The sequence below is a fragment of the Rhipicephalus sanguineus genome, chromosome 1 (assembly GCF_013339695.2).
Source record: "Rhipicephalus sanguineus isolate Rsan-2018 chromosome 1, BIME_Rsan_1.4, whole genome shotgun sequence".
NCBI classification, from domain to species: domain Eukaryota; kingdom Metazoa; phylum Arthropoda; class Arachnida; order Ixodida; family Ixodidae; genus Rhipicephalus; species Rhipicephalus sanguineus.
Window position 1 is genome coordinate 130,067,361 of NC_051176.1, and position 18,335 is coordinate 130,085,695.

Below are 18,335 nucleotides of genomic sequence, written 5' to 3' on the forward strand. Positions count from 1 at the left end.
ATGTGAAGACTGCAGAAGTTGCTGTTTGTGTGTGTGTTTTTGTCATTAGGTTAGCAGGAAATGAAAAAATTTTTCACTTACTGTTGATGATATCAGAAAATGTGGCCTAACTAAGTTCATCCTAAAAGGAGTCTGCCATAACTTACTGTGGAACTTTTCTTGTGGTGTCAAAGTGGGCCCTATACTTACCAAGTTTTCTTTTTTTTTTTCTCTCTTTTATTTCTTGCAGAGCGGTGTACTTTAGCATTGTGCCAAATCTGTACAGATGTTAAATGGAAGTGGTGTATGCTTCAGAACAGCTGTCTCAAAAAAAAAAAAAAAACACATTCTTAGCTCACTTTGTTTTGTTTTGTTCCAAGGTGAGCTGATTTTGTATACCAAGTTTTGTTCAAAGTACCATTGTGCATGTTCATCCTGCTGTGTGTTGCATTCTGCTGAAATTGCAGGGAACAGCATGTTAGTGCTCGAAAGCCTTCATGGTCCTGACTCTGCTCTTTCCTTCTCCCCAGTGTCTGTGGAATCTCCTTGCTAGTTCATGCTAGAAGTTTTACTCTTTACAGAAATGCAAAGCTTTTGTAATTCTTTTAAAAATTAGCTGCATGGTTGATTGTGCTTGCTTAGTGAACTATTCTTTTGAGAACATGTGCACTTAGTGATATGCATCTGCCTTTCTCCTTTTTTCGGTGTTTGTGTGTTTAGCTCTTTAATATATGGCTTTCGCATGTAGTGTGAATAAATGGTGGTTCTGCTTGTCTCAACTGACTTGTAACTGTGTTGCATGTCATTTTTTTATGACTGTGATTCACTTAGTCTTACCCTTTGTGAGTGCTTATTGAAATGATTGCTGCCCCTACTTTGGACCCAACGAAGTGCAGTTGCAGGTAATGACATTCAAAGGTACTCGGAATGTATAGAGCCTTTTTGATGAATCTCCCCAACGTCTTCCAGTTTTGCTGCTGCTGTTGACCATGCTAATATAGTTTCATTTGTGGTCCTACCCATTTTGTTACCAAGTGCCAAAGAGGGATAAATGTCTCCCCCTTTGGCATTTGTGATAACTGTAATTACTCTTTTAATGCTTGTTAATGCTTTTTGTTACAATGTAATTACTGTTTTTGCACACAATCGACTAATATGCTCAGGAGGTATTGAGCTAATCAGTTGGCCATTTATAACTAAATTCTGCACAAAGACATAGACGAACACATAATCACGTGTTTACAAAATTTAATGTTTGTTGGTACCTCAACAAGTGCGCTGCATTTGAGATGATGACTAATAAGCAAATTTTGTCTAACGAACCCTTTCTATGCAGTGAGATTAGTCTATACGACTCAGTTCTGTATGTTTTGCAATTAAAACTTGTCAATGTAGGCATTATTTTGTTGCTTATAAATATATCGTATTGTTTTCGTCTCACTTCGAGAGCAGTTCAATAATAATTGTGCGGAAGGGAACTGTGAGAATTTTTTTCCGTGTGATCCGACAGCATTGATCATTTGGAAATAAATAGTTCGCTTTCCGTCTCTCGGGATCTGAGAAGGTAAGCAGGCAGAAATATTTCGGCACCGTGTTAAGTTCTGCTTTTATGGGACTGATTTTCAAGTGCAAGAGCAGAACTGCCGTAGCGAAATAAAAAGCGTTAATTAAAAATATTAATGCCGCGAAAAAACGCGCGCGCGCTCATGGCGCGCGCGGCGGCGCCATGCGCCCCCTGACGTCATTGCGACGTAGTCTGGAACCTGTGCATGCGCAGTCACCACGCTCGCAAAGATGGCGGACCGTCGAGAGGCATTGTGTGCTTCACCTGCTTATAAGCGTCCTAGGCTGGAAAACGACAGCAATTTGCTCGGATTGAGTATACCAAACGACGTAGTAATGCCCCCGAAAGAGTTTAAGCGGCAGAGGTTTGCGTCGGACGCGGCAAACGGTAAGATTGACCCTTCAAAACCAGCGCTTCCTTGTCCGATAGGCTACGAGGCCTGCGCTCAAGCGCACCAGCGCCTTGCCCGCTTGGCATACGCTCATTGGATGAGCTGCGCGCGCTAGGCCTAACCGAGTGCTGCCCTCCTGGCCGGAGAGGAATGGCCGATCGCGGTCGTGCTAGGGCTGTCCGGTTACGGCCGCCGCCGGGCGTTAGTGCTCGGTGGCGCGAATAAACCCGAATTTGGGTCGATTTTTTCTGCCTTACCGTAATTTTTTTCGCTCTCAGCATGATAGAGGCCAGAATTTCCGGTGTACTGTCACGTTGGTTTGTTTACATCGTTCACCGCCGTGGTTTCATCAGCTGATGACAGTAAATTAGTCGGACTCGTGGTCGACTTCCTCACGAATCGATGCGCTTGAGCACATTTTTAAAATTTAACTTGCCGTAATTTTTCGCTTTTATTTATATTTTTTAGTTGCTCGACGCCCGAATGTGGCGTTCTATTTTCTGCGGTTGATTCGGGAGGCATAACGGTACTTGCACGTACTCGCGTGCGCAAGTGTCGCTTGGGGGTAGACAGTCACTCTCCAGCGTCTTTAATTTATTTAGAATTTTTTTAACTTTTTGCGCTTGCAGAGGTAACATCGTCAAGCGATGCAAATTCAGAAATGTGCAACGGGGATTCCGGTTTTCACGAACTAACCTCCACAACCGGCGGCGATCTCGCCAACGCTGATGGAGTGTGCCCGGATAATGACAACCTTGTGACAGGTGAGCGGCGGCAGCACGCGCGAATCGCGCGCGCCTTGATGTGGTGCGAGACCACTTGTAATCACTTGGTGTCGACATAAATGTTTTTTACCTCGGCGTTTGTAAAGCACTTCAAATTTTACGCTAGCCTCAACGTCCCCGAATTCGTCGGGCTTTGGTGTATTTCTGTGCTCGAACGGCCACAGTTGCGTTCTTTACCATTTTGTGCCGGTGAATTGATATGATGGAAACTTGTGCGTGGGTTGTGCAAGTTTGTTGTTTCTAAGCTCGCGTAAATTGGCAGTTGCACTTGCTTGGACACGGATAATGATGCGTAGGCCCATGCATCTGTTGATCGCCACAGCTCGCATATACGTTTCCTTCGTACATTTAGCGAGCAAATTTACATTGATTGAAATATGTTTTTCTAAGTTTGTTGTGTTTCTTGAGCAGTTCTTGGATTAAAGAAATGTATTTAATATTCGACACAATTTGTGGAACGCTTTTATTTCATACCTTGTTTATGCAGTTCAAAGCCAATTTCTTTGCCGTAGCCCCTGTTTGCTTGTAAAAGGTATTGGAAGCTTTCGTGGCCTCTTGAAACGCAGTTTTTAGAGGCCACCTAAGCACCCTATGGTTGCAGACATGAACACATCAGTATGCAACTGCCTTTACAGTTGTTGTGAACTAAAGAAAAATTCTATCTAGTTGAACTTTTAATTTGCCAGCACGCACTTTTTTTATGTGTGTGCATTTTATTGTATGACTTTCGTTAAACAAAGTGCAGGTACCGTTAATTTCTTTTTAGGCTTAAAATCATCACCTGCTTTTAGCTTTTTGTTTGCTTTTATTAAAGTGCAGACTGTTGCTGGGTGAGCAGTAATGGTAACATTGTTATTGGCTTGGCTGCTCTAAATGTATTTCAGAATCTTTTGATGAAATTGTCTCCGCAGTTTAACCAAGCATTGTCAACAAAATTTGTCTTCTCATCTGACCTCGATGAATGAAAACAAACTTTGTGTGGCTTGTGTATTTCATGTCACAGTGTAGTTAAGGTGTGCTGAAGCAGGTATTACTGAAACATGTCTCCTAGTCGGCGTGCAGAAATGTAAGCCCTTTGACTGGCAGCTGTATATCCTGAGGTCAGAAGGTAACTTTGTTTGCAGCTGCTCATGATGATGCAGGTGCATAGCTTGCTGGTCTGTTGGTTGCCATGAAGTGAAAGAGCTGGAAAGTAATTAAACATTCCGCTAACTTGTTTGTGCACAGCAGTATAGCCGACTGCTGTGATGGCACCCCACAGCTTCAATGGTAGCACTGTGGCTCTTTCGAAAACATACGTATATGTCTAAGGAAGGGTTCATGGCTTTTTACTGATAAGAATACAGTTGTGGCTAAAATTTTCTGGCCATGGTGAAATGCTTTGTGTAATTAGATTTGAGTGTGCATTGAAATAACCTCTTGTGGTCAGGCCTGGAGCATTCCGTGCAACTTTGAAATGGTAACTTTATCTCCCTTCATAGACATTGGCAACCTCGGCTTGTCATGAACAATTACCACTTTTGGGATCACAAAGCTTATAGGTATTTTGCTACGTTCTGAATGACAAGTACGTCAAACAGTGTTTATTCCGCAACATACACGATGTTAGACATATCATTCCTTCTGTTGAGTGAGCATATTCTGCGTTAGCTGACAGTAATTATTCCATGAGTCAAGAGCCCCTGTATATGCTATATCATATACAGGGACTCTACTTGTGAGACAAGGTACCGATTTGTCGAGATTATTGCATAGTTTTAACGTGGTATCTGCCATGGCAATGCATCATCTTCCTACCCGTCGGATGATTATAGTTGAGTGGACTAAGTGGTTGACTTACCGAGTATCGGTGAGCGAAAGGCACGTTATCGATGAGCAGGTGAAAGACATGCTCCAACGTGGTGTCATTCAACCTTCCAACTGTCCCTGGGCCTCGCCAGTCGTCCTGGTTCGGAAAAAAGACGGTACCATACGATTTTGCGTCGATTATCGACGGCTTAACAAGATTACCCGAAAGGATGTGTATCCGTTACCCCGCACCTCCACCACTTGTTACGGGGGGTTTATTGAGGATTCTACGAGAGCGACGATCGTAGCAGCAACGCGCCGGGCGTAGCCAGAGAGCGAATTGCCGGTGTGTGTCAGCCGATGGCGATGGGCCTTCATGCTGGCCGATCTTCTTCCTCACATGGGTTTTTTGCTCTTCAAGTGAAAACAACAATGAAAGTCGGAAGCTCCGTGTTGTGACCACTACCATACCATTGGTAGTTTCCAGTAGTTTGCCCTACAGTTGTGTAGAGATGCTGCATTCTTTAGTTGTAGTTCGAAACAGTACTCTTTAATGCCTGAACTTACATTCCGTTTACGAAATTCCAAGGAGGGAAGCGTTCGTCCTTTATTCCTATATGTAAATGCTCATTATTTGCCGTGCGAAATTTGTAGTTGTTAATTGGTTTTTATTCACAAATACAATGCCACGAGGAAATTGTGGAAGATGCTAGACTTCTTTGCTTTAATCACATGGTTGAAGCCTTTCATGTCTCAAAAAAAAAATGAGGCATTACAGTACTACTTTCATGCAAAGGAGCTGTTAAATGGAGCCAAATCACACAAAATGTCACTATTTCATACTGATGCCAAGTAGGAGGAGCCATTTTGCCAAGAACCTGTGGAAGTTTGTTTGGAACACATTTGTTTGATACCATGACTGATGAATTACAGCAAGACTGCACAAACTCTTGAAGTTAGGAAATAGTTCAGTTTCTTTTTAAAAATGTTGACAGGAACAAAGTACTACCAACAAGTTATGCAAATTTGATAGAATCATTCACATTGTAGGGTATGTCCTGCTTTGAAGAAGTATAGACTCATTGGACTTCAGTGTGCGACCCTTGATGATGGCCTGTTTCTGAGGGGGTGTGCTGCTTGACGTGACCAGGCCCATTGATCCCTGCTAACTTTAATAAGCAAAGCTGATTTGGCCTTGCGTTTATCGACATTTTTTTCTGTTACTACTTATTTTTGACCTCGTCTGTGTTATTCGTTTACTTTCTCCTATTTTCTTTCCGCTTATATCTTCATTTCCCCTATATTCCCCTTCTCAAAGGATTAAGCAGGCGTTGTGCCCCTCTAGGTGGCAGTTGTCAGCCGGCTCCCTCCCTATTTTCTCTGTATCCTTGTGTGTTTGTGTATAAACATCAAATAATAATAATGATACTTATTGAGTGGGTCTTGACGTTTGTGGGTCAGTAATCACTTCTGGGGCTTGTGAGACTTAGGTACCTCTTACTAGCATTAAATGTACTTTTTGATAGAATTTTAACACTGCTATTTTGGCACTTGGACATTGTAGTAACTAACTGCTGTGTGTCAAAACAGGCCATCGGTAGTTCAGTCATGCTCGTTGATTTATAATAAAAAGTTTTGAGCCTTTTCTCGTGTCTCATTTTTTACGTGTCCCATGTATTTTACTTAGTGCTGCTCACTTGTTTCATATTGAGCCAAGATAGTGTTATGATTCACTTCTTATTTCCGCATGTTTTCATTGGTATGAGCTGCACAGTTCCAATATTATAAGCATGATTAGCTGGCCGTGAATGACAAGGGTTGAGCTAACTGAATAAATAAATGTAAAACTAGCGCAACAAACAAGTACGAGCAAAGAACACACACACACAGCACTATGTGTGTTGCTCTTCACTAGTTCTTGTTTGTTACACTGTTCTTACATTTATTACGACCTACTAGCATGCCCTAGTTTACACTCTTCCTGATTAAGTTGTTCCATAGTATCAGCCCTATTCACTGAAATATAGGCCAGGTATCGGCGTTTGGCAAGTCTGGCATATATATTTCTTAACATACAAGAGTTGTGATCATTGGGGCCATTTTGTTTGGCGCTTTTGATGGTTATGCTCGTGCAGTAAAACAACTCCTTTCACTGCAGGTGCATTAACTTTAGTCATATTTTTCTTTCAAACTGGTTCCTCTTTGATGTTTTAAAATTTTGTTAAGAATTGCTAAAATCTGCGCGTAGCTATTGCATGCACTAATTGTAAATATATTAATACTCGGCGCACAAACACAGTGTATGCAATGCGGTGGTTTTCCCAGATTCTTTTTGAAAGGTCACTGCTTTCAGTGCTCCATAAGATAGTGGCTAACGTGTCAAAGTATATGATTACTATTAGATTAATGTAAAGCTCAGCAAGATTGAAGTTATGCTTTGTGCAACTGCTGTTGCAGGAAGCATAACTCATTTATTTTGCATAGTTTACTTGGCAAAAAAAAAAAAGGCAAACGCTGGAAAGGCCCTGCTTATTCTGCCCACTCTGTGAATTGGAGTAGAGGGTACTTGCGACAGGACACCCTCTGCTAACTACTGTTGACTGGAGTTTGTTAGACATTGGGCAGTAGTCTTATCTTTTGCTGGTACTATTTTGCTACAGTAGCTTGGCTGTGGACTTGCACTGGTGAGCTCGAGTTTGCAGGTGTGATCCAGGCCACAGATTTAACAGGAGTGAAATGCAAAAAAAAGGACGGAAAAAAAACAAGAAGCTCATGTATACTTATGGACAGCTCATCTTGGCAGTAGAACTTCTGCACATTCGTGTTACTTCGCTAGCTGTCTGACAGTTGCTGATGATCTCAGTTCCAGTTGTGGTTTTGCCTGCTTGCAGCGTTAACCCACTTAGAAAAACATACATGAAAAAAATGCAAATTGGAGAGGGACATTTCGATCGTTCAGCATACATTTCAGTGTCACATTGGACATATATTTTTCTTGGGGAACTAAACGGCGAGTTTACGGCTGCACATGGACCAACACGCGTCGGGGACCAACACAGAACTATGGACCAACACGCGTAGCCTCCACAGCACTACCAAGAAAAGTCTTCCCCAAGTATAGTTAAATTTAGGTGCACAATAAAGAACCACTAGTAGTCAACACTAATCGGTAGCCCCCCCCCCCCCCTCTACAGCATGCCCCATGATCATACCGTGGTTTCAAAATGCAAAAACCCGTAATTAAAATTTTTCCATACTGTATAGGAGAGAAGCTTTAGACACCGTAAGGGTACTTTATAGGGCAACAGGTTTCTCATGCAGCCTGTTCATGGCTGTTTTCTGCAAAGTAATGGCACATCCTCCTTTGTTGTTTGCTTTCCATAATGTCACACTAAGTTGGTTGCTGAATCAAACATGGGGAGCAGGGTGGCTTTCCACATGCAATGCAATTTTTGTTAATCTCCAGCTGTGTTTGCATGCTAAGAAAGCTGAATTCTAGTTTGAGAAAGTGAGAGGAAAAAAAATATATATATATATATATATAAAATCAATTTTGCTTAGCCATTGTTTGTAAACTCATGGTACTGAAAAAGCCAGAACTGGTGAATGAAGCATTTAAATATACAGTCGGCAATAAAAGTTTATGGAGTGTGTGATCCGAGAAAAAGCTGAATATTTTTGCGGCATGACCCTTGCTTTTAATGCAATTACAATTGACACAATGTAACGGTACACCATATTGTCACCACTGGAACACTTCGTGTATAAAGTGTGTACTGTTGCCAGGCTCCTCTCACGTTTGTCTGGACACACTGCATCACATAGCAGCGCACTCTACCACAGAGTCTGATGGGCGTAGGTCTGGTATATGTGAGGCGCAGGTTCAAATTCATCTAGTGCCAGAGCAGTATATATATTTTTTTCCATCATTGAAGAGCAAAGAATATAGTTTTTTGTTATTGCTCAAGTAACTTGCATTTCCCCATTGATGGCCAGCCCAAGCCATGTTCTTATGTAGATTTTCTCATGGTGGTCTTGCAGCGGGTGTGGCACGCGAAGTGGACAGTTCAGGCCATCTCTTTCTTGGAGCTCTAGGTGCTATTGATATGGCATCCAAGGATGACAACATCTGCGATGATGATGCAGACGAGGTGGCTTCTACCATCAGTGAACTGTCTGGCCTCTCTGACCTCTCAGACCTAGCTGGAGCTGAATGGAAGCCCACCAGTGAAGGTAGGCTGTCAACCTGTCAGTCTGGAGTGCAGTCTTGTACTTGTTTTATAAACAAACAAATGTTGTGGCTGAATGCGAGTAGTCGAGGTTCGTCATTATGTCACCTGTTCCTTGACTTTGTATTTAACTGCATTAGATGCTAAAAAAAAAATTCATACCACATGAGAAGACTACGGTACAAAGTGTCTTCTCTTGTGGTGTGTGTGTTCCTTTTAGCACCTAAAGCATTTTTAATTTGAACAGATACCAGTCTGACCAACAGGAAGTTATCTTAAGCCTGTTCCTTGGGCCTCGACCAATGTCATGTGGCCAAGTCATTTGTTAGTGCCCCTGATTTGTATGCATTGCAAAAAGTGGGTTGGGTTGCAGCTCTATACTCGTACTCTGATAATAATTGTTAATAATGGTAATCATCGGAAACTTGGTAAATTTTGTCTTGTATTTATAGATCATACTTTTAACGAGCACAGTAACCCACAAAAGAAACCAAAATCCTTGCAAGCGCTGTATGACCTTTAATGGGTTTGAAGCAGTGCATGAAGTGCTAAGTTATGCCAAGAAGTGACTGAAATCATTAAAAACATTATGCTGGAGCATTTTAATGGCCAAGGTACTAATCTATAAAAAGACTTGAATAGTCCAAATTTCAAATTGTGTTTAGCATGTACTCAAGACAATCCAGAGGTTTGGTACTAGGCCATGGAAACGGTGCAGTAAGAGTAAAAAATTAAGGAAGACAGTTAGAAACAGTTAACACACCTTTACTCCAAACTGCCATATTTTCAGTCAAACGGCCAAGGAAAGCCATTCTATTGAGGTTGCAGTCCCTGAAATATTTAATGAAACACAACCTTAGATTTCTTTCGCAAGAGCTTCATAGTTAAAGGTTACAGATACACCCTTGAACAAATGAAAAAACATTTATCTGTAGACAAGGCTTCTGTTAACGTGGTAAGGGAATATTATTATGCTGCATGCAGCGGGGGATTCACAATGTCTTGTCAAAAACAGCCAAATATTCCTGGCTTTCTCCTCCACAGTGTCGTCGCTAGCTATGCAGCCAGCGTTTCCTACGAAAGATTGGCCGACTTCTTGATCATGAGCACATACTCAATAATAATATTATTGCTAATTTTTGGTTAAATAAATGAAAAGTTTACATGTCTGCAGTGTAAAAAAAATTGTATTTGTTCTTCAGGTCTCCATCGATGGTTGTCCACTTAAAGGAGTACTGACACAAAAGTTTTATATCTTGTCTTTTTCCATTGCACTAGGTAGCTAACGACCCACTTATCGCGGCTGGAAATCTCATTTGCTTGAGTGCATGACAGTTAGTTATTTCAACATGTTTTTATAGCGCACAGTCGCAGTTTCGGTTTCAGAGAGTGCCGAGAGAGGCACGACCCAACTGCGTTTGTTGGCAAACGCAGCTGTACACGTGAGCACACAAAGCAGTGACGCATTTGCCATGTGAACATGAGCAATGCGTTCGCAAATGCAGGAGAGAGCGCAAGGAGCATGGCAGCCAAAACAAGCTCGTGATGTAGCTGTTGGTTGGTTGTTTACACTTGTGCCAAGTTGATGTCAATGTCACATGGTGCTCCGTTTAGCATGAAGTTGCAAGGCACGCACTTTAAAACTGATCTTAAATATGTTCTAGGCTATGTTAGCCATTGGTATTCTGTATATGGTGTGTATCTGTCTGCATAAATCTACTCGCATGTTATCTCGCCTTCAAAATTTTGTGTACCCCTTTAATGTTTCTTCTTCCCCTATACTCACGTGAGGCGGTGCTCTGTGTACTACATGGGTGCTCTTTTAAATGCTACTTGAATTAGTCTGTCACTTGTCTCTTAGTGGGCCTTCTACGACAGTACTCGCCAACGTATATTGTCTCCAAAAGCTTCGAGGAATCTTACGCTTTGCATTTAAGAGTAAAATACTATAGCATTTCGGGTCACGTTTGCATTGCCTTCGCATTTGATGGACACCTCAACGGTGCCGTGTGGAAAAAAGCATCTCTGTGCGTGACATTTGCCGTTGTAAACTCTTCTAGGGCTTCTACTGCAAGTACAGTTTCGAAGTACCGACCATGCCATGATTCACTATTTTGCATAGTAGCGAAGTACCCACTATGCGTCTGTAAGCCAATACATGTACTTATGTCCCAGCACGCTTTAATACTGTGGCCATAATGAAGATGAATTAGGGCTGAGCCTTTTGTAATGTGTGGGCAGCTTTAAACCACTCACTTGTTGTGCAATTCACATGGTGTAACGCCTGGTGCGATTGTGTGCTTCTGCCATGCAATGTTAAGTCTGTTAACATGACTCCTCAAGTGACATATGCCTGTGTAGGGTCTTTTCCAAAGCATTTTCAAGCACTGGCATGTCTCTGTGCTATAACACTTGGCTGCCATGCAGATTGCCTGGGTTTGATTCTGGCTCGAGCCTCGATTTTTATTCTGTGCATCCATCGAGACTTTTTACTCCCGAACAATGCCTCATTTTCTGCAACACAGGCTCCTTAACGCTATCGAATTAAAACAACACATGTACACTTGCCAGCGCCTGCTAGCTATCTTCTACGCACCTTGCAAGCTAGACACCTCGGTAGACATAGCTTCATAGATAAGTGATTAAAAGTGCCTGAAAATGTGCAATTCGTGTGTTTAGCGACTATCCTTTGGTGGGGTAGGAAAAGGCTGGAGTGGAGGTCCCCTATACGGGCCCACGCGAGCGGGTGAAGCCTGGAAAAACCGGTTGGCAGCCATGTTGCTCCAGGCAAGAGGCAGCGCAGCTTGCGCGCGGGCAGCGTAATCGTGAGCTTCCGCGGGGGCGTTTCAGCATGAGAACGGGACAGTTAGTGTCACTGATTTGTCGAATTTTTTTTTTTCCTGCAAGATTGAAGAAGGCAGTCTTTTACGCCATAGTTCATGGGCTGAAGCGTACCTGATAACACGTAGAATTCGCTTCTAGCATTCCCGAAGTAAAGCGCATGGTAGAGTTAATAAGTGGTACATAAAATTTTATTCAGCCCCGGCTTTTATACAATTTCAAAAGAAAAAAGAAACATATACAATGTGGTTTATACGTGAATCGATAAAGCAACAAGTTGCACAATAACTTCAAAATGCATCATACAGACAGTCACGAAACTAACCGTATGTAACACGTGCACCCTTAAAAACAGCAAAAGAGAAGATACGAAAGCAGATTGACTAGCTTGCTGCAGCTCTTGTTTACGCTCGTTTACAAATTTTAAAAAATTAGTCCTTGTCAGCCGCGTTCTTACTGCACTAAGGGAGTTTTAAATGCGAAGCATTTCTTAGCGAATCTTTGGCACATTCAGCGTTTCTTTCTTTCTCTCTCTTTCTTTCTTTCCATCTATCTATCTACAATGGCAGGTGTCCGTAACCACTATCGCACAAAGAAAAAAATGAAATAAATAAAAATAAACAGGCTCAGATGGGATCTGAACCCGAGTCCTCAGCGTGGCAGTCGAGTATTCTACTGCAGAGCCATGCTATTGACTGGAACTCCTTTGCAAAAACATCCTTACAGGCGTCATGCCGGGAAAGGAATCGCAATAAATGTGTAATATAGTGTGTCAGAAGAGTAAAATAACGACCAGGCGTCACACACTGCTAATTTTGCAACAAGTGACCGGGTTGTTAATTGCTTCAAATCCATTACAAAAGGCTCAGCCATAATTCTTCGTAGTCATCAGCCACAGGCAGCATCAACAAAGTTCACATAATGCCTTACAGGTGTCTAGCGGGTACCTCACTATCCGCAGAAAGATGAATAATGGCATAGTGAATGCTTCCCTACCTTACAAAAATTATGATTTGCGGCGTAGTGGGTACCTTGCCAGTTTACTTGTATTGGTTTCTCCAAGGGAGTTTAGAACGGGCTCTAGAGAGGCCGCTCTTCCAGATTTCGCTGTGACTGTGCTGCGCGCTCCATGCAGGCCCGGCGTTTTTTATGTACAGCTTGGCAATCTTCGACAAATTGTAAATGTGGTTATTGAGTGGATCGCAGTCCAACAAACGAGACATCCACAACACTCGCTTGTCACCAAAGGAGTGGAGAAATTCGCCATCTGTGGAACTTCTGCACGGGCTCAAGCGACGACGCACACGTTTTTTGCCTGGAGCAATATGGCGGTCGTCGGCTTCAGCGGTGGCACGCCGCCTCCACTCCAGAAGTTTTTTTAAAACCTCCTTGGTCTGCACCATGTACTCGCATAGCTCAGCGAGACTATAGAGGTCATTAGCACATGCTCCAGCACAACAGCTATGCATCACTTCTTGTGGTTAAGTTAGGTAGGGTTCTACGGGCACCACGAAGTGCTGCCATGATCCGGCACTGCACATTCCTGAACTGGAAGTAGTGGTCAGTATGATAAGAAAGAAAATGCTGAAGGCCATGGCACGAGGCAGTGCAACTTTTGCACGGAGCCTTGCCTTTTTTTCATCCCTCTGTGTAGATTTGAATGTGCTCATGGCAACAAAGGAGAGAGAAACGTTCACCTTATATGATAACCATGTGTAGCTTCACCTATGACATCTTTTGAAAACATTCGCAGCAGGTAGATGATTCATCAGGCAATACAGTGAACTAGTAAGACCATTCTACAATTACAGTAGAACCTCTTTGATACGTTTTCTAAAAAAGAAACCGCGACAAATAAACCATCCGGGAAAACTTATGATTCGAATCCAGTAAAAATTGAGGCTGACAAGCTCATATTGAGGTGCATGGGCAAAGAACATTTATTTCTCAAAAAACATAGTGTGTCTCTTCGATTTTCGAACTTCTGGCAGCTTGCTGGGAGCCAGAGCTTAGCCAGCCATTTCCAGTTCTGAGAGGGAACAGCGTCGTGGCCATGTGTATTGAAATCCCGAGACAACCCAAAGATTGCAAGATCGAACGCTGGGACAACCAGTGTAAACGTAAAGAAACGCTACCACCGTGGCAGCAAACGAAACTTCGCGCCGCGTGAGCGTCGGTGCTTTCTGCATTGCCACTTGGAAATATGGGGCTAGGTCTGCCAAAGAAGAGCAGAAGTAATATTTTTGAGCATATGCATTGGGGGTACGATCACGTATGTTCACAAGAACACACGCAGCTCACCCCGCCCGTGAAGAAAACTGCTGCGTCGCTAGCGGGTTAGCAAGCTCAATTCTGCACTGTGCATGTAACAATCGTGGTACAACATGATGCGAAATCTCGCGAAAGTGACTGTGTCCCCGAAAGCAGCAGCGGCTCGCACCTATTGCATACTACGTCGCATATGCGCACTGATCAGTTTGCGTTCTGTCTTAATTTGAGGCATGCGGCGGTACGTTCGCCGCCACTCGTAATCGCACCATCTCGCACTGGTGGAACGGGCTTTAGAAGATATTGCCAGGTGTAATGGCAACCGAAAATGAAGTCCCCAAGTGCCTGCATTGCGATCCGTCAAGTCCTCATATAGATGATGGCGAGCGTGCATTGTCTCTTTTGGCGTCTGATAGCCAGAAACCTTCCAGATTTCTTCCAGAACAATTTGTCCTCGCAGATTCTGGCAACCCACGGTTAGGCAGAACTGTCCAGCCAGAGCAAAACGAAATCCGACTGGAAGTGCACCGCTCGATGGGCGGTGCAACCCGACAAATGAACGCTCTCTGGGAGAAAAGTGTGGAAGAAATGACGTCTTATCGGCCATATGCACTGGTCATAATGGCGGCGTTGCTATGTTTACGTGGCGCAGTGTGTTGTGTAGCAGCGGCGGCATGTGGCGTTTCCGTAGGTCTCGTACCGAACCATGGAGGAACGACAGCATCCTTTCTTTCTGCCGCATTGTTAGTTCCGTAGTGTTCCCCGGCAGTTGCTGTAGTCATGGGGTCTGAACAAAAGTGCGCGGAGCGAGTGCGTATCTACCTACTTTGCTACGGATGAAGGATTTGCAGTGCTCAGCGAAATTGTGCGAAGCACTACAGAAAAAACACATTTTTTTATAGCCGTTTAAAGATTTTGACGGCTAGCAAGCATGGCCTCCTGCCTTCGGGTCGGTGTGTGGTTGACAGAGAGCAGAGGCAATGGCTGAGGGGGCGATCGGGTAATTCGGGGAAGACGCGGAGGGGATAAATGAGCAAAGCAGAAAAGGTGCGTAGTGGGGAAATTGGGCACTGCGGGGAAGCCGCCGTAGCCGCACGGCGGTAGTCTGCCACTTAGCGCTTCACAAGCGCCGAGAGGGCCCTTTTTCCACACTTGAATGACACTTTCTGGCTGCAGAACGTATCATACGACCGTAGTTTCCTGCTGTGCTGAACATTGCTGCCAAATAATCGTATTTTCCGGGAACGTATTAACCAGAATGTATTGCACATAGCTCTATTGGGTTATTTTTAGTTTTCGCGATTGCGAGCGTAGGAGCCGGGATATTGTACTAAGCGAGTACGTATCAGCGAGGTTCTGCTGTATTTACGAAGGTGTTGCAGGGTCCTTCTAAGCAATCTTGAAATTCCAGACCCGGTTATAAAGTTTTCTGGCACCCAAGTTTGATGTTGAGTTTTTGGATGTATTGGTATCATCCACGCTAATGAGAAAGGCTAGTAAGTTGTGATGATTATAGGTTGTTCCTGGCTAGTAATTATTTCTTGTGGTGCGATTTACATATTTATGCTTCTCGGGCACTCAGTCTTTCTTCTGATTTGGTGATTGCATGCACACGTTGTGACTTTATTATGAGTGCAGCAGTTTGTAGAGTTGCTTGGCTTATGTTTACGTACTAGAAATAAAGCTACCTGTTTATGCTTATGGCTGTACAGAAAACTCTCGTGGTATGGATGCAGGACCTATGGGCTGGGTGCAACGTCAGATGAGCGTGGGCGCAGACCCGCGAGCTCTTTTGGAACGCCTACTGCCGGATGGAGCAGTGATTCCCCCCAGTCTTGATCGGCTGACCCTGTGGAAGGTCCTTATCAGTATGCTAAGTGAGGAGGAGCCTCCGCGACGCACCAAGCTGGCACATGTGAATACCCTGGATGACGTAGTTCACCTGCTGCGCAACTGCCAGCGAGTTCTTGTGCTAACTGGAGCTGGAGTGAGTAGTCTTGACAGAAGCTTTGATGTTTAATATAAGCAGTGAGCTGACATGTCCTGGTAATTATATCCTGGCCGTTGTGATCATCACAACATACTATAGTTAGTCTACTGCAGGAAAAAGTCCTTAGCAAAAAGCTTTCATTGCATCTATTATGACCATTGTACTATTGACATCAAATGAAACCTGAACAGCAGCAAGCATTAACAATGGTGCAGTGCGCACCGTCCAGTCATCACCGTGAACATGCGCAGTGCTGCGAAACCGGAGTGCTGTGCGCCTGTCAAAGGTGATGACTGGACGCCATGCACTGTACCATTTTTAATGCTTGTCGCTGTTTGAGTTTCATTTGATGCCCATAGTACATGCTCTAGCTAAGTCTCACCCCCTCCCTGTTTTTGTGTGTGCGAACAGGTTTCCGTCTCCTGTGGGATTCCTGACTTCCGTTCGCGAAATGGAATTTATGCACGCTTGAGCAAAGATTTCCCAGCACTGCCAGATCCACAGGCTATGTTTGACATTCACTATTTTCGTAAGGACCCAAGACCATTCTTCAAGTTTGCCAAGGTAAGAGCCTGCTATATATATTCTAGTTGGTGAAGCATGCATTGTTTCAGGGGATATAAGATTTATAAGATTTAATATCTGTGAAGGTTCCAGCAGGTTTCAAACGTGAGCACAAGAAGAAAGGAAACGCACAGGACAAGGCCAGCCTTGTCCTGTGCGTTTCCTTTCTTCTTGTGCTCGCGTTTGAAACTTGCTGGAACCTTCACTTGCCATCATGTACCAACTGGCTGGTAATAGCTATGCTTTCTTCACTAGTGGTGCTTGTGATAATGATTGTCCAATGTTAAAGTAATTGTACTGGACGAGGTATTTACAAATTGATGTTCAGTTATCATTGTGTAGCTGTTTGAGATAGATCCTTTCTTCTTCTTCTTCCTCTTTTTTTATGGGATTGGATTATTTGAACCAAACCTTTATAATGTGCTCTTGTGCCGAAATATTCAGGTCACTATTTCAGAGATTTGGAATGTCACAGGGTGGCACTTTCTTAATACCATTACACTTTGATGAGTTACTTGTGTGCCATTTGTTGACGTGTGCAGTTATTTAATTTTATAGTTGCCTGCTTCCATGTCATACTTTCTCGCCATACTGTCATTAGAGGTCCACAGTGCACATTGAAATCTGCTATCCAGACATTAACTGAAATGTATAAAGCTATCTTGAGAGCCAGTAAGAATAAGCATTGAGGAATTTCTGTGGTTGCATTTGTGGTTTAAGTGACTTTCGCTTTGATTTTTCAAGTCGCCATTTGACCGATATCATTACAGGAGATCTATCCAGGTCAATTCACACCATCTGCTAGCCATAGGTTCATAAAGCGACTGGAGGACAACAACAAACTCCTGAGAAACTATACACAGAACATTGACACGCTTGAACAAACCTGTGGCATTCGCAATGTCATCACATGTCATGGTGAGTTTGTCAGATCAATTTTGTATGTTAGTTATTGTGCATAATCCTGACCAGTAGGATAACTTAAGCCATTTCATGGGATTTGTTTGGCAGTGCAGTCAGCCAATTTTTCAGACATGCCTGGTCATTCGAATGCCTTTGCGTTACCGCCACATGCCTTATAGAGCTGATGCATATGGACGTCGGAAATTTATCTTTACACACTTCAGTATCTGAGTTTTCGGACTTTATGCCCTGACTGTGGGTTTAGAATGCCATTATTTGAAGCCCATATGCTGCCATGTTGATCATGTCGCAGACTCGAACCAGTGCTCTTGTGTGCTGATTCGTTTGTTGCCAAAGCGGTTCCCCAAAGTCAGCATTGCCGCAATTCAGAAATGTTACGTAGTGAAGCATGCACCTCACCATGTCTAACGGCAGTTGATGCAAGGCAAAACTAAAATTTCTGCCATTTGACTGGCTGCTGCTCTGAAGACACCCCTACAACGCACTAACAATACATTTGAACCGTAGATGAACCGTATCTCAAGGAGGAAGGTGGGTTTACAGAGGAGTATACCACCGTTTCTGAAAAGTAATGTAGGCTCGTGTTGTGACGTTATTGTGAAGCCCTCTAATCAATGTGAAATGTGCACCCGCACCTTTTTTAGAAGGAGTTTCATGAACTGAAGCAATGCACTTATTTCTGGTAACTTGATGCAAGTAAAATTAACCTTTTGTGCTGATGCATTCTTTCTCTCTCTTTTTTTTTTTTTTTTGGTTGTAGGTTCTTTTGCAACGGCGTCGTGTACAAGATGTCACCACAAAGTTGACTGCAACATGATCAAGGAGGAGATATTTAGCCAGGTACATTTTTGCGTATAATGTACCTTCATTCTATAATAGCCTTAATGCAACGGTTCCAACAACATATGTTCTTGCTTGAAGAACAGTTCAATTGTGCTGAAATTGAATTACGTTTAGTGACAGCTTGGTCTATTGCACAGAATTTCTTGCAGTCCTCATCTACTGGCAGTCA

General features: G+C 43.3%; 1 protein-coding gene across 4 annotated transcripts in view; it reads left to right on the top strand.

The window, feature by feature from the left end:
- The first annotated feature begins 229 nt into the window (after window positions 1–229).
- Window positions 230–18,335, top strand: part of LOC119397902 (NAD-dependent protein deacetylase sirtuin-1) — a 46,836-nt gene continuing 28,730 nt past the window's right edge. For 2 of the 4 annotated variants that reach the window (XM_037665215.1, XM_037665221.1), the window contains exons 1-7: window positions 1,740–1,930; window positions 2,564–2,698; window positions 8,549–8,740; window positions 15,558–15,832; window positions 16,247–16,399; window positions 17,170–17,317; window positions 18,084–18,163. In XM_037665215.1, the coding sequence (XP_037521143.1) occupies window positions 1,774–1,930; window positions 2,564–2,698; window positions 8,549–8,740; window positions 15,558–15,832; window positions 16,247–16,399; window positions 17,170–17,317; window positions 18,084–18,163 (1,140 nt within the window). In that variant the 5' untranslated portion in view covers window positions 1,740–1,773. Of the gene's footprint in view, window positions 360–1,739; window positions 1,931–2,563; window positions 2,699–8,548; window positions 8,741–15,557; window positions 15,833–16,246; window positions 16,400–17,169; window positions 17,318–18,083; window positions 18,164–18,335 lie in introns of those variants that run through there. The other 2 variants (XM_049416443.1, XM_037665225.1) reach the window with 2 other exon arrangements.